The sequence below is a fragment of the Fulmarus glacialis genome, unplaced genomic scaffold, assembly GCF_000690835.1.
Source record: "Fulmarus glacialis isolate BGI_N327 unplaced genomic scaffold, ASM69083v1 scaffold21666, whole genome shotgun sequence".
NCBI lineage: Eukaryota > Metazoa > Chordata > Aves > Procellariiformes > Procellariidae > Fulmarus > Fulmarus glacialis.
In genome coordinates, this window is record NW_009216516.1 from 13,724 (window position 1) to 28,653 (window position 14,930).

The following is a 14,930-nucleotide window of genomic DNA, read 5'->3' on the forward strand; positions in this document are numbered from 1 at the left end:
TCCAGTCAGCAATAGTTGGGCAAAACAGGATGAGACATATCAAATGTATTCTTCTCACCTACCAATCAATGCACTTCCTCCAAAGACTGGAGAATAAATAAATTAAATGTAACACTTTTGGACAAAGGACTAGAAAGGGATGTCCCAGAAATGAGGACTCCTCACAGAGATTGCTTGACTACTCAGCTTTTGCATCTACCCTGTTTGCAATCTGCAGTAGTGCAGCAAAGAGGTTCTAATAGATAACACATCCCAGGTTATTTAGGATATTTAGCTTAGGATGTGATCTGCTGAGTGCTATATAATATGACCAAAAAAAAGCTACAAAGGTAGAGGACAACTGCTGGTCAGGATTGTAGCCTGGGTCTTGGGAGATGAGTCAGTTCTCATGCTTCATCAGCTTACCATCTGTACAACGCGGGTAGTGTTTCCCTGTCCTGCAACATTAAGTTGGACTTGTTAGCATGCCTGTCTTGGGATTCATGCAAGGACAGGCTGCTTAAGAGTAGTGTATATTGGTAATATCGATATTAATTAGCAGGCAGTTGGATTCAGTGTCTTTACAGAGATGATGCTGAAAGCCACTTGCCAGTTGCTGAGGTAAGCACTGAATGTAATTGAGAGCATCTCTTAACTTGAAAATGGAAAACTGTATCAAGTACATAGCTTTCTGCATAAACAACTGAAAATCACTGAAGATCGTACTGAGGAGGTCACAGAAAGATCTATATATCCTAAACTGTAACAGAATAAAGATGGTTTTGTTAAAATTCAGCTGTCAGAATTTTCTGTACTTTGGGAAATTTTTTCAGGAAAAAAAAGTTGCTAACTAGAGCACCTAACAAAAACAGTCAACTTCTGTATATCAGCGTGTACATTGTAATATGCATTTATGCTAGTAAGGGCTTTCTAAATTCAGGTGTTCTTCTTCCACATTTAGGGTGCCATACAAGCAAAATATGATGCCATTGATAAAGACACACCGATTCCCACAGACAGACAAGTAAGACTTTCGGTGTTATCAAATATTGTCACTTGAAGTAATGCAAAGAACTTTTCCACCGGTCGCAGGCATTTGCCTATTACAGCAGATGTGGCTGATAATACTAAAAGGGATCCCCCTGTCCTCTAACCTTATTCATGCTGTAGCAAGAATCTTGCAAAACCGATAGGAACGAGTAGCTTAACTCAAATTATGTTATAACGTGGAAAGTGAAATCCTCTTTTACTTCAGAATCACTGTTTCTATAGCAGCAGCAAAGTGAAGTAAACAATATCACTGATGTATTTTCAAAGTCCTGTTTTTATCAAATGTTTGTTGTGCCTGTTGGACCTTGTACCAGTTAATGCTGAGTACCCTGAGATCCTGTAAGGTGAGCTGTGCTTCACAGAAATGGGTTCTTGAGCAATTTGCTTCTCCAAGAAGTCTTGCCAGACATAAAAAGACATCACGAGCAACAGCTGTTCCTTTCAGCTGAGTGAAATAATATTTTCCATCAAATTGGGTACAATGTTCTGAGAACTGATTTGATTATCCTTTAAGGCAAAGTGATATTAGCACCTGAAATGAGTCCAAAAGTTGGGTCAGAAAAAAAATATAACTGTAATCTGCTTTCTGCCTTTTTCAAGGGTTAGAACTCTTTTAAAAATATTAATCTGGAAAAAGAAAAAATCTCTATTTTTAATCTTTGACAGGGCTGTTAGAGTCCCCTGTCCATTTTCAGTTTTGATTTTGAGAGCGATGGAGGAAGCAGATTGTGTTTATGATGGTGGTCTGACCTACATTCTTTGGCTGACCTCCACCTCTAGTGTTGCAAGGTTGCTGTAGGACTACCCCACTTATCCTGATTTCTCTTTATATTATATGCTTGGCTGTGGTGCAGATTGAAGTTGATATTCCTCGTTGCCATCAGTATGATGAATTGCTGTCATCACCAGAGGGTCATGCAAAGTTTAGACGTGTATTGAAGGCCTGGGTTGTTTCCCATCCTGATTTGGTGTACTGGCAAGGTGAGTTTGACTAGTTGGCAAGGTCAGATAATTAACTGGAAAGCTATGGCTGATGTAAAAATACCTCCCCCTCTTCCTCCCCCCCAATGTAAGCTTTTTTCCAGTGCTTTCCTTTCTGTTTCTTTTGAATGAATCTGTGGGTTATTGCAAATTTAGATCCTAATAATTTATATTTAATTTGTAATGCAAAATTGCCCCCTCTTTTATATATATTTACTCTCCTTAAGTTTCAGTCACTTTATTTAAAAAAAAAAAAAAATCTGTTGCTTGCTGTTCAGTTCCAAGGTAAAACTGCAGAAGTTACTGAGTGAGTTCTTGGGATGGTAAATTGCATTTCTTTTGAAAGCCTTGGCAGAATAATCAATTCAGTGTAATAGTTCGACAATTTGAAATCCTCTGTTTTCATGCATTGATTTCACAGTTGTTCTTAGCATTACATGTGAAGCCTGGCATTGCAGAATTATAATCGGTATCAAGTATGCAAATTTTCATGATAAATTAATGAATTTATCTTGTGCATTACAATAAATGAGCTCTTTGTGCCGTTTCTTCATGGCTCTTCTCTCTTTAGGTCTTGACTCTCTTTGTGCACCATTTTTGTACTTGAATTTTAACAATGAAGGTGAGTACCTTTTTCTGCTGGGGGTGAAGGGGAACCACAGTCTGTCATCTGTAGTTGTAGACAAATATGCGTGCACCGCTTGTAGATGGAAACTTTCTGTAGCTACAAAGGAATTTTAAAGCTCTTGTTGCCACAGGTCAAAAGAAATGGTTGCATTTTGAAAAGCGTATGTGGTGTGCTGCACTTCAAGCAGGGGTTCAAACTCTGTTTGTTGCCAAGTACAATAATGAAAATATAATAAAAAGCACAAATAACCTTTATTATTTAAAAGCAAGAAATGCTTCTCTAGTACTCGTCTTTTTCAGTGAAGCTGTATTTCAGCCGTCTTTAATGTGAATGCATTATTTGTTAACCTAACTGTTAACCTGTGAGACTAGCTTTATTCAGAAAAGCTGATGATGGTTTTAAATGCCTAAAAGCTTATCAGACCAGCATTGGATATGTGGCCTTTATCTTCTTAGAATGTGATTTGTTCAGGTTCTAGTCCAATCTTCTATTCTCTTGCAGTGGGCTTTCTTAATATAAGGTCTGTGTGTGTGAAAACTAGTTTCTTAGGACGACTCCTGTTATGCCTACTGTGCATATTAATTTAAATATTTCAACAGATTTTTCTTGCTCTTGGACATGTTCCTATACAGTTTGATTGTAGAACCTGGTTTCCTTCCCATAGAAGCAAAATATAATAGTAGTGAATTATGTAAAATTTTGTGTTCTGGTTTACGAACTTAATTGTACACATTTGGCTCAGATATTTAAAAAGTGGTTTCAGTGCTAAAAAAGTTGTAACATAGAATTCATTTATAACATGATCCTATGTCGTATTTGCTATAAATCTGATGTTTTGCTTAGAAACTTCCAAAGTGGTATTTATTGTCTTTGGACAATTTGCGACAAACGCATATTTCTTTTTTATATCTGTGGTCTAGCACCATGGCTAAGAATTGTATTACAATAGATTGTCTCTCAGCCAAGTTCCCAGGAATTAATCAAGGGGATAAATACTTAAGTTTTTTACCCTCTAATGTCTATTTGGTATGTATGTAAGGACCTGTTGAGAAATTTAAGATGTTTTTGTCCATCTTTTTGACAGTATTTTTTAATTATATTCCACTCTGTGTTTTTTCTTCTGAACTCTGTCATCTTTAGTCTCTGAGCTGAAGTAAGAGACGAGGTGCAAGTCTGATGGGGCATAAAGTGGGTGTAAGTTCTATAGGAGAAAACCCAGAAGACTGCAACAATGCAGTTGTCTGAAACTGTCTTCTAAAATTTTATTCATCCAAGGACCTTCACTTTTGATACAAACATCACCATGGGTTTCCAAACATCATCTCATTACTTTGTCACTGAGAAGTATGGAAATAAACTGAGAACAGATCAGGTCCAGCTTTTTATTGATTACTCAGTGACAGAAGGAGACTTTTTTAGGAGCTTTTAAAATTCTTTAATGAGGGATGTGCCCTTTTTATGTGTTTTACAATCACTTTTGTGTATAGGTTGATTTAACTATTTATGCTTATTATCTGCTTAATAATGAACTGGTTTAGGTGTACTTATGTTTCTACCTCTGTAGTTGCATCCGTTTTTCTAATTTCTTTCAGCTCTGGCATATGCCTGCATGTCTGCTTTTATCCCCAAGTATTTGTATAACTTTTTTCTGAAGGATAATTCTCATGTTATTCAAGGTAAGTAAGTTCTTCTATTTTTTCTTAGTTCTAAGAGAAGTAGAATTATTTCTGGACATATAAATACACTTTTACAAGAGGTTGTAAAATTGGAATACAATTAGAATCATACTGTAGAAATACCCACCTATTTCTTTCAAAAGCTTTATTTTAGATAAATAAGAACAACAGCTGTGCAAGAAAAATAGGTACAGAAGAAGAGGATAAAGATTCAGGCAGGAGAAAAAACCCAACTGCACACACAAAAAAAAAACAACCCAAAGTTTTCTGTGTAATATCCAAGGTAAGAGTCAGTTGCTCATGCGAAGTTGTAAAATGAGGAAGTAGTCTTTCCAATGTTAGATTGTAAAGACATACCCTTCAGGTGATCAAAATCATACTGTTACAGGAGCTATTTTGACAATGAGGGAAAATGAAGAGGAACAGTACAAACTAGGGACTCCTTAGAAAATGGAAGTTACGGTATTCAGAGGGTTACGGGTTTGAGGGGAATTTCTTACTGAATAGAAGATAATGTCATTCAATACAGGACAGGAGTTGGAGAACCCTGAGGAATAATGTTCCATAGTTCAGTCTTCAACATCTGTATAGGTAACTCAGAGAAATTAAAGCAATGGCTAGGAGGTAAATGTCCGTTCTACTTGAAAATTAATTGTAAGTTTCATGGAAACATGAAGAAGGAATTGTCTAGACCTAGAAAGCCACCTTGGCACAGTCTGTGTTGGAAAGATAATTTGTCTTGCAGACAGTTTTTAAAAACCAAAATAAGCTGTTTGAAAAGCCATCAGTAGGTTAAAAATCAGATGGTAATGAATGTTTTTAATTGCAAGTGGTTATGACTGTTTATTGAATACTGGGTTTCAGCATGGCTTGCTGTCCTTGTATTTCTTTTAAAGAAATTCTTTTGTGTATAACTTGTGAAACTCCTCAACTTAGGAATGGTGTCTGTCATTTTTTGTCTTCAAAAAAGAAAGGAAATTAAGAACTGATCAACAAAAATAATTAGACATAAAAGCAGTTACAAATTGGATAATAGGGAGAGAGCTAACATAAGGAGAGAACACTGGTTAGGGGAGTTTACATATGAAAGACAATGGGTAAGAGGTGTTATGAACTGAATATGTAAGATAATAGTTTGGAAAAACTATTCAAGAGAACTTGTTTGCATCCTTTTGTCTGTAAAGAAAGAGTGCTTGCTGGGAAAAAAGGGGCAGTAAAGGTCTAAAGATGAAAAGGGTAAGTATATTATATCAGATGCTCCTGTGGAGACAACTGCTTTAGACTTCAAGATTAATAGCTTGGTAAAGACTTTTCTCAAGGGGGTATACTGTTCCATAAAATAATACTTTTGCTCTCTGGAGTTCCCTGATGATGTTGCTAAGGGGCTTTACAAAAATGTGTATCAGCCAAAGTTAGAAATATAGGTCAGTAGAATTCTGTGAATCAAAATAGTGTAGGCGTTCCTGTGCAATATCTGGCATCATCAAGGACTCGGGGAGATGGGACCTTTTAGGATTCTTTCAGTATTCTGATTTAATCCTTTCTAGGGTTGTATGTCAAACACCAATGCGTAAATAGAGCTTTAAAGAAAAATTCTGTGTAATTTCACTGCCTTATTGGGTTGGAAGAAAGTGTTAACAATGTGTCATTTAACTGCCTACTACAATTTTAGCTCCTAGCTTCTTTGTATCTTCCATGTAGGGGTGGACAGGAAGAATCTTTTGAACTGCAGAGTTCAACATACCTAATTTCTGAGCTTGTACTATACAATGAAGACAGGTGTTTTTTCTAAGCTTATCAGATGTATTTCCTTACATGAAATAGGAAGCAAGAGCAGTTAAAGGGGTTTGGGTATGGAATGCCCAATTATGTAAAACAAAAATTCATATAATAAAATTCCAACCAACAGAATGGGCTTTTCATTATGTTTTTGTGAAGATTTGTGTGTTCTCAATAGGCCCTTAATTAACCATGTAATCCCACACAGTAATTACATTTCATGAGACTGGCTAGTCAAATAAAGATGGTATTTATTAACCTGTAGTATATCTGTAGAGAACCATCATGGGCACGAATCTTCATTTTTTAAATAAATGTGCTTCAGGGAAGCTGATTGTGAAATTGTTTTCATCAGCATATGGCTGAATGTGTAGGATTACTGGTTTGCTATACCTGACTTGTGATTACTGGCTGTTTCATGAAATAAAACTGATGTAAGATGCACCTTAGAGATGCACTTTTCTTAAATTATTATCATGTAGTATGGTATGAATTTAAGGCATGTATTCAGTTATCTCTGTAACTTGTATGCATGTGAATAAGAATAACTTTGGCTTGAAACTGATAAAATGTGAGATATGTGAGCAGCTCCAAAGCAGTCTGGCCTTGGTGACACACAACTCAGCATGGGTCTCTTTACCCACTTAACTCCCCAGCTGAGTGCTGCCAGGGCATCTGTGGCGTAATAGAGATGCAGCATCATAATGCAGCATCAGAGGGGAGATCTCTGATGATCTCTTAAGATCCCAGAAACTTCCTAAGAGGTTTAGTGTGCTGGCACTTTGTCTTTGCAGCTTGAAGCAAAAGTTGTGAAATTCTGAAGTAGGCTCAAGAGGTCTTAATTTTTATTGCAACTTGCCTTGGAAAATAGGGCATCCTTTCAAGTATAATTTGCAGTAGGACTGTGGCTTGTTTCCCTGGTATTCTTAAAGTGGGAGCATTGTTTATCAGTCCTCCTGAGACAGAATCAGCTTTTAAAATTTCTAGTCCAAATAGAATTATTTTACAGAGTGATCATTCTTAACTTGCTGGCATAACCTGAGAGAAGCTAACCTGAGTGCAGTTAATCAAGATTTAAGTAAGATAGGAGTCTGTAAACAACTGAATATTTAGACCCACTTCTATTCTTAAATAAAGGTGTCTGTGCATGGAATTATCCCAGCAGAACCACTTCTGTCCTTCTTAGCAGTGGAATTGGAATTTAATTTTGGCACTTCAGAGATGAAGACAAACTGGGTAATAGGGAGTTATTTGCTCTCCCCAAGAGAGACAGTAGTAGGCATCTAGTCCTTACAATAGGCATTAAAGGAAGCAAAGGTAACTCTGGATGGCTAAGTTGTGGAGCTGTGTGGACTTGGTGTTTGGGGGCTTATATTCTGTGGAGCATTGAGATGTCAGCATGTTCTGATCTGATCTGTCTCTGTCTCTCTCCCTCCCCTCAACTGGCTGTCTCGGCCCTAATTACTGTCTTCTTGGGAGCATGGAGGAAAAAGAATGGCCATCTGTTACGAAATTGCAATGTTACTGCCTCTTCATCTTCCTTCTAACAAAGCATATGGCAGTGTGGACAAAATTGGGAGAGGGGCAGAACAGAGAGAGAGAAATCTGTCAGTGTCTGTGTTCTTCTGTCTGCTTCTCTTCCAATTAAAAGCAAGTGTTATTTAGACAACTTAATGAAATTGTACCTGTCAGCCTAATGTGCCATGCTGAAGATGTAATAAATTTTATCTTTTACAATAAGTATTTCTCCTTAATCTGTTCCAAAAACCACAAATTAAGATGTTACTGATCATGGAAATGGTAACCTTAAAGCTCCATTGCCTTAAAACCTCAACTTCTGGATTACAAAATCTAACTTTGTAGGAAAGAAATCACACAGAATATAATTTAAAGAGTAAAACTTTGTGTATCACTAAAAAAGTTTGGGTCTTAAAAATCCTTGGAACAGTCTTGTTCTAATTTGCTTCCATCAGTGTCTTGTGGCTTGTCGAACATACATCACAACCTAAGTATGAACCAAGTAAACCATTGTTGAAAATCCCAATTGAGAAGTACTAAGGAAGAGAAATGAAACCTCTCTTCCTCTGCATTGAATATAATGGTGACAAGTAGTGGTATTCACTTGCTGGTTTATTATAGGTTTTAAAAAAAAGAATTTTTAAAAAAAAAGTGTTCTTTATTTCTACAGCTCTATTGTGAGCTAGCAGCATGTGGTGGCTTGTGGTTTTGACGATGATCTTGAATTTGCTTGTCATTTCAGAATACCTGACGGTGTTTTCCCAGATGATTGCGTTTCATGATCCAGAGCTGAGTAACCACCTTAATGAAATCGGTTTTATTCCAGATGTAAGTGCTAAGGGTTCTTATAAGTATTGTTCAAAGAAAGTAAGAACTGGAAAATGAGGGCAACTAGGATGAGATGCCTTTCCAGACTGTTTCAGTAGCAGTTTGACATAAGTGAAACTTGCATATTAATGGACCTTTCTGAGTATGCTGATAAAATGGTAAAGTTTTGATTGTTGTTTTACATACCTCAGTCCTTCCCATTCTGTTGGCATGGTAAATACAATAAAGGTACTACTAGTCAGTTATTACATCTTACAGATTCATCTTAAAAGATGTATATAATTTCATTTTTAAAGTGTGGATTAATATACAAAAATTAATGTGGCCATAAATGATTAATAGCACAATTTCTGCAATCTAATTAAATGCCGTCATTTAACACAAAAGACACATCAGTTTGCAAGTAATACAAAAAATATGTGCAAGTGATAGTTAATCTGTGTATATATCAGACCTCGGAAAATGCTTAGCAGTCATTTCTTGGAGTCTATCAGAAACATTGGACAAGTGCATGACTTGTGTCTAAGTTTTATGCTTTCCTTGGAAGAAGTCTGTAAGATGGAGGAAAATGAAAACTGAGAACACAGCCAAAATGTAGTAGAGAGGGAGGGGTATGTTGGAAAAAGTAAAACAAGGCCTTTTTTAGACCCCCACTTCTAGCTATCATTGTAAATAGTAAGCTTTCCTCCTTTGTTTAGAGAGGCATGTGTAGTCCAGAAAGCCAAGATAATACTCTGTAAAAATGTTTGTCTCCCTACTATAGCATTATTGAAGTTTATGGCTGATGTTTTTGAAAAGTAGGTTTAGTCAAGGCTATAGAGAGAACATTGTTAATTGATATGGTCTATATCATGATATATTTGACATTTAGAAATTCTGTAATTACAAGTTGGTCGTAAGAACAGATGATGACTGAGAGGTCAAAATGGAAGAAGGAGACTGAAATCAGGAGATGTTGATGTAGAAATATAAATTTCATAAATAAGAAATTTATATGCATTTCTTCTACAACCAATATAAAGCTTATTTTATCAGAAAAGCCTTATGCTTATTAGGAAATGCTTTAAGTTGAGGCAGCAAGGCCAAGCCTCTGAAAGTCATTTGTTGTACACAATTCCTGGGTGAATTTGTGTGTCTTTGGGACTGGCAGATACTCATTATCACTGTTTACAAAGATTGTAATGGAAAAGTTAATACATGCTTTCATTTGTAGAGGTGTTTTTAATGTAATAATGTTGTTTATGAATGATACAAATTTAAAAGATACTGTGGCATTAAAATGAGCAGAAAAGAAAGACAGTGTATTGCATTATAAACAGAGATGTTTGAGAAGGCCACACGTATTGCTGATGACCCACATCTGAAGAGGGCGGGTGGGAGGAAAATGAAGGGAAGGTGGGGAGAAGGGAGAACATTCATCTGTAGAAAGCCTAAATATTTGGGGGCATAAAGGGCATGGCTAGCAGCAACGCTTAAGTTCCTGAGGGAGAATCAATTTTGCAGCATGACTATGTAAATGCCCTTGGAACTTACTTGTTAAAGGCTGTGGATGACCAAAGCAATTCCTCTGTGTATTTTGTACAGGATATTAGTTCCCACTGAAGAGGTAGAGATGTAATTTCCCGGACCACCTTACAGGTCCCCACTTCTGCTACTAAGCTACATGAGGGCATCTTGGGTGTTAGCTTTCAGCAGCTCCTAGTGTCTGCTTACACAGTTATAATGCTCTACTGAACACTTCCAAGGTGCAAGTCAGATGCAATAGTTTAAAATCACCTGTTTTGTTATATTTTAGTTATTGTGTTGTGCTAGTCATTGGACAGCACATAGTCAAATGTGAGCCTTGTCTCTAAGTGTTACAGTCCAGAGATGATTAGGTAATGCAGTAAATAATTACAAAACAGACATATTTAAAAAAAAAACAAAACAAACAACAACTTGCATTGAATACAAACGCTAGTTCTAAAATTAACCTTAACCTCTGAAGAGAGGTTGTCCTTTCTAAATCATCTGTGGTTTGTTGTGGTTTTTTTTTTTATATAAATAGAAGTTGTTCTGCCTTTTAGGTTAGTGAGAGATGTGATTTTTGTACCTGTAACAAGACAGCACAGGATCCATCAAGGTGAAGGATATGCACTGTAGTAATGAGATCTGAACCAGAGTTTTGTGCTTGAGTACTAATCCTATCAAAGTAAACCCTGATTAATCTTTCATCATTGAAACGGAGGCTCCAATGCAGGGAAGATGGTGTTTCCTGGCACCCTTCCCATTAGCTTCGGGTCACGTAGATCTCAGAATATTGAACACTGCTGAAGCTTGAATAGTTGGAATATCGTTAGATGATGCGGTGCCTGGATTAAGTACATTGCCATGGCTATGTGATTTACATGTAAATAGAGGGATATATACGGTGAATCTTACAGTTCTTTGCTCACTCTCCCAAAGTTTATAATCCCCTCCACCCTATATAATGCTTTATAACACGTTCTGTTTTTTACTGAATAATTCTGACATCAACAGCAGACCGTTTTGAACTGAAGAAAAACAAGGAAATGTGCTACATTACTAAAAGGGTAACGATAGCCATAAATTATTCTAAAGGGCTTTCAGCTGCAAATTATGGAAGCTAGGCACAGTTGTCAGCTGGCCATTAACAGAGGTGACAAAGTCTGGCTGCAGTTACTTAATATCATCGTGCTGGAGCTGCAGTCATAGATACCTTAGCTTGGTTTTGGTGATATGCAGGAGGTGGCGGTAATAGGGCTTCATCTAACTGAGAATCAAAAATCCTGCAATTGAAATACTTTATCTCTGTCTGTTCTGTTACACGATTACCTAGTGGTGAATCTGGGGGAGATGTTTCTTGCTGGTATTTTTATCTTGTGAGGAAAGTGATCGTTCTTCAAATTTTGTTTGTGTAGGTGCATATAGAGGGGTAGAATCTAATATTAAAAATTGGACTCAGTCTGCATTCTCTTTGCATCCCCAATCATCAAAACATTTTTGCACCTTTCTGTAGCATTTAAATACATGATTAATTGTGTAGGCACCACATAGGCTTGAAGCTAAGTATGTGTGTATGTATTTCGAAAACAGAACATGAAGGTGGAAGATCGGGGTTTTATAGAATAGACTGTTTCAGTTCGAAGGGGCCTACAGTGATCATCTAGTCCAACTGCCTGACCAATTCAGGGCTGACCAAGTTAAAGCATGTTGTTAAGGGCATTGTCCAAATGCCTCTTAAACGCTGACAGGCTGGGGGCATCGACCACCTCTCTAGGAAGCCTGTTCCAGTGTCTCACCACCCTCTCAGTGAAAAAATGCTTCCTAATGTTCAGTCTGAACCTCCCTTGACGCAGCTTTGAACCATTCCGACGCATGCTGTCACTGGATCCCAGGGAGAAGAGCTCAGCACCTCCCTCTCCACTTCCCCTCCTCGGGAAGCTGTAGAGAGCAAAAAAAATTTTTCTTAACAAATGAAAATTAAAACAAAAAGCAGCAGTTGGGAGGCAGCCTTGCTAGGACAACTCAGCAAAATAAAATTCCGGTTTATTGTTGGACAACGTTGTTTCACACATACATCAAATAGGCCGAAAAAAAAGAAAAAAAAAAATAAACAGCAACTTCATAGACAGGATAAAAAAAGGAAAAAACCTTTGTATCTTTGGCCTTGCCACTTCATGCAACCCATGATTTATGGTACAGCTAAAGTACATATGCCAAAAAAGTTACTGGAATGCTCAGAATGAGATTGTAATTTTTTTTTTCTTGTCTTTTTTTTTTTTTTTAATTTTTTAACAAAATTTTGTTTTATTCTCCTTTGAGATAATGGCTGGGGCCTGGTCACACCACAACTAAAGTCAGAGACAGGTAACAAGAGAGATACACTTCAAAGCCCCCCTTTTGGTCAATACGAGATCTCTTAAAAATGGCAGACCTTCTAACAATATGTACAAAATTATAAAATGTATATAAAAAATACAAATTCTCCTTTAAAGTGCTTTTAAGAAAGAAAGCAGGACCTTGAACTTTTGTTGCTGGAGGGAGAAGGGGTTTATGGGGGAAGGGGGGGCGGATTCTCTCCCCGCTAATGGGCGACTTGTTTTGTATGTTCGTTGAGTGGCAGCGCCGGGCCGGGGCCTGGGTTCACTCTACTTGGTGAGGATGACCACGGCGGAGGGGGGAGGAAGGGGAGTGGGGTGTGGGGAGGGGGTTGTGACAGGAAGCAGGGCAGGGGGATGTCCCAAGGGTGAAGGATTCCTTTTAGCTGAGGATCATTCTTTCATTCTTTGTTTGACCACCTTTCTGTGTAGCTATGTCAAACGGTCTTTTAATTTAGTAAGCTTGGAAAGAAAGATTGAATTACATAACAGATCTTCAATATCTGGGATTGTTACTGGACGATTCAATAAGAAAAGAAATATATGATACCTTTTCTGAATCCTTTCTGTTGTCATTTAAGCTAGTGCCTGCCTAAAGTGTGTAGAGAGCAAGTTATCATGGCAGACAAACTATCTTACAACTGTCCGTTGCAGGGTTTTTAGCATGTTCTCCTGAAGTAAATGAGCTACTCACTGTTGGAGGTAGAATACTTGCCCACGTTGCCATTGATTGTGGTAGTTCCTGTATTCCTGTAAGTATGACTTCAGCTTTGAGAAGGAAAGGCTCCAATATAAAAAATACTTGAACACTGAAAGTAGGGTGAAATACATGCTATATAGCATAGTTTTTTTGTTATCCATCTATAAATTATTTTTATAATGGTGAAGACATGACAGTTTACCAGTTTAAAATAACACACTGCATTGAATGGCAGATGGTCAGGTGAGGATTCTTCTATAAAAGACTGCAAGAATGACGATTACTCCTGTTGTCTTCGTTATCTTTAAAACTGTAGGTATTTGTTGTTGAGCTCAGCTCTGTATTTCTATGAGCCGTGGAGAGTGAACTTTCTTAGAGATTTTTGAATTTTCTTAGAGGTTTCTGGTAAACTTAAGTTTTATATACATGCATAACAAACAAGAACTTGTGAAGAATGTTGGCATTTTTAATGTTTTGAAAACTCAAACCTTCAATTTTAAATAATTCAATTTCATTATCCTGCAATCAGGTGCATAGCTTCACTGTAGCTGCCTTATGATGTTCATAACGTGCACCTGGATCATACAGGACAGCTACTTTATTCTTACGGACTTTTCACACAGCAAGAAGCTTGTGTATGCCTTTTAATACTCCCTACCATCCCCACCAACAAACATTAACACTCATTTTCACCTTGCTATTCCATCTAAAATATCTTTAGAATCAAAATCCCCTGAGCCTAAATATCTTTAAAACTATTGTCTTTACAACTGAAATCTCAATCTTCTGTAGACACAAATGTGTAAAGCTCTCATCTTCTGGAGAGTCAAATAGTGAAACAATCCAAACAGTAATAACAGGCAATAACAAAATCCTCATGGGAAAGGCTTTCATCAAGATTTGAGCCAATATCCCTAAGAGCTTTGAATGTCTAATGGGAGATGCACTCTTCTCAAAATACGCTCTTCTAACTATGGGCAAGTAAACATCTTCACCCTGTTGTAAAACAATGAACTGCATCTCCAAGCTCAGGTACTGAGCAGAATTTGTCATAGCAGAGCATACTGGAGAGGAAGCTTCAGCTAGGGATAATGGAAAGATGGAGAATGAAACCAAGTCTAAGGACAAGAGATTTCAATTGTAACTAAAAAAACGTGTGGATTTATTGTTTGAATGGGAACTAATGTTAGGGGACTGCTGTGTTCTTCATATATAAGAAGTGTCCAAGTCCTTACTTAAAAGCATAAAAGAGTTTGTATTTTACTAGCAAAGCAAAATGGTAATTATGGCATTGCTGATCTCAGGCTCACTCTAAAAAATGAAGTACTGGTTTTACAGGCTCTTATTTTAATGTGACTTATTCTCAGGCTGTCCCAGCAGTTCAGATGCTACTTCGGTTAAACATTAGGTATGCTTCCCAGCTACGGAGAGTTAAGTGTCAATGAAAACCACAACCCCGTTACGTTTCAGGGTTTAGTAGTGAAGGGTTGAAAACCTCTTTAACAGCAGCTTATTAGTACAGAAGCATGGCACAATGCTGTTCCAGCCGGTGATTGCTAGAGGGCAGTATTTACTAATAGTATGTTAAAAGTGCAGTCATTTAACTATAAGAATTTGGTAGCCTGTTTATTTGAGGACTTCAAGTCAGTGCAGTTCTTTTTGTATGTGTTTTTCAGTTTGACTTGCATGGTGGAATAATAACACCAGTGTTGTGGCTTTTCTTTGCTTGCTTATTAATAGTAATCATAATCTCTTCAGGTTTACCGAATGTTTTAGAACATTATAATTGTAAAAATCAGAGGGAAAAATCCCTTCAGTAAAAACTTGCCTGCTACCTTCTACTTAAATAGGTTGACCTACTTGTCATGTCACTGTTAACAGGTTTGTGAGGATGGTTTAGAGCAAAGCGG

The 14,930-nt window shown here is 37.2% G+C and overlaps 1 protein-coding gene across 1 annotated transcript in view; it reads left to right on the forward strand.

Moving 5' to 3' along the window:
* The window catches only part of TBCK (TBC1 domain containing kinase), a gene marked incomplete at both ends in the record, with an annotated part of 48,855 nt that overhangs the window by 13,717 nt on the left and 20,208 nt on the right, over positions 1–14,930 (forward strand). Inside the window, 5 exons of the mRNA XM_009579341.1 lie at positions 941–1,003; positions 1,884–2,010; positions 2,582–2,632; positions 4,231–4,314; positions 8,354–8,439. Coding sequence (XP_009577636.1) covers positions 941–1,003; positions 1,884–2,010; positions 2,582–2,632; positions 4,231–4,314; positions 8,354–8,439 — 411 coding nt within the window. The remainder of the gene's footprint in view (positions 1–940; positions 1,004–1,883; positions 2,011–2,581; positions 2,633–4,230; positions 4,315–8,353; positions 8,440–14,930) is intronic.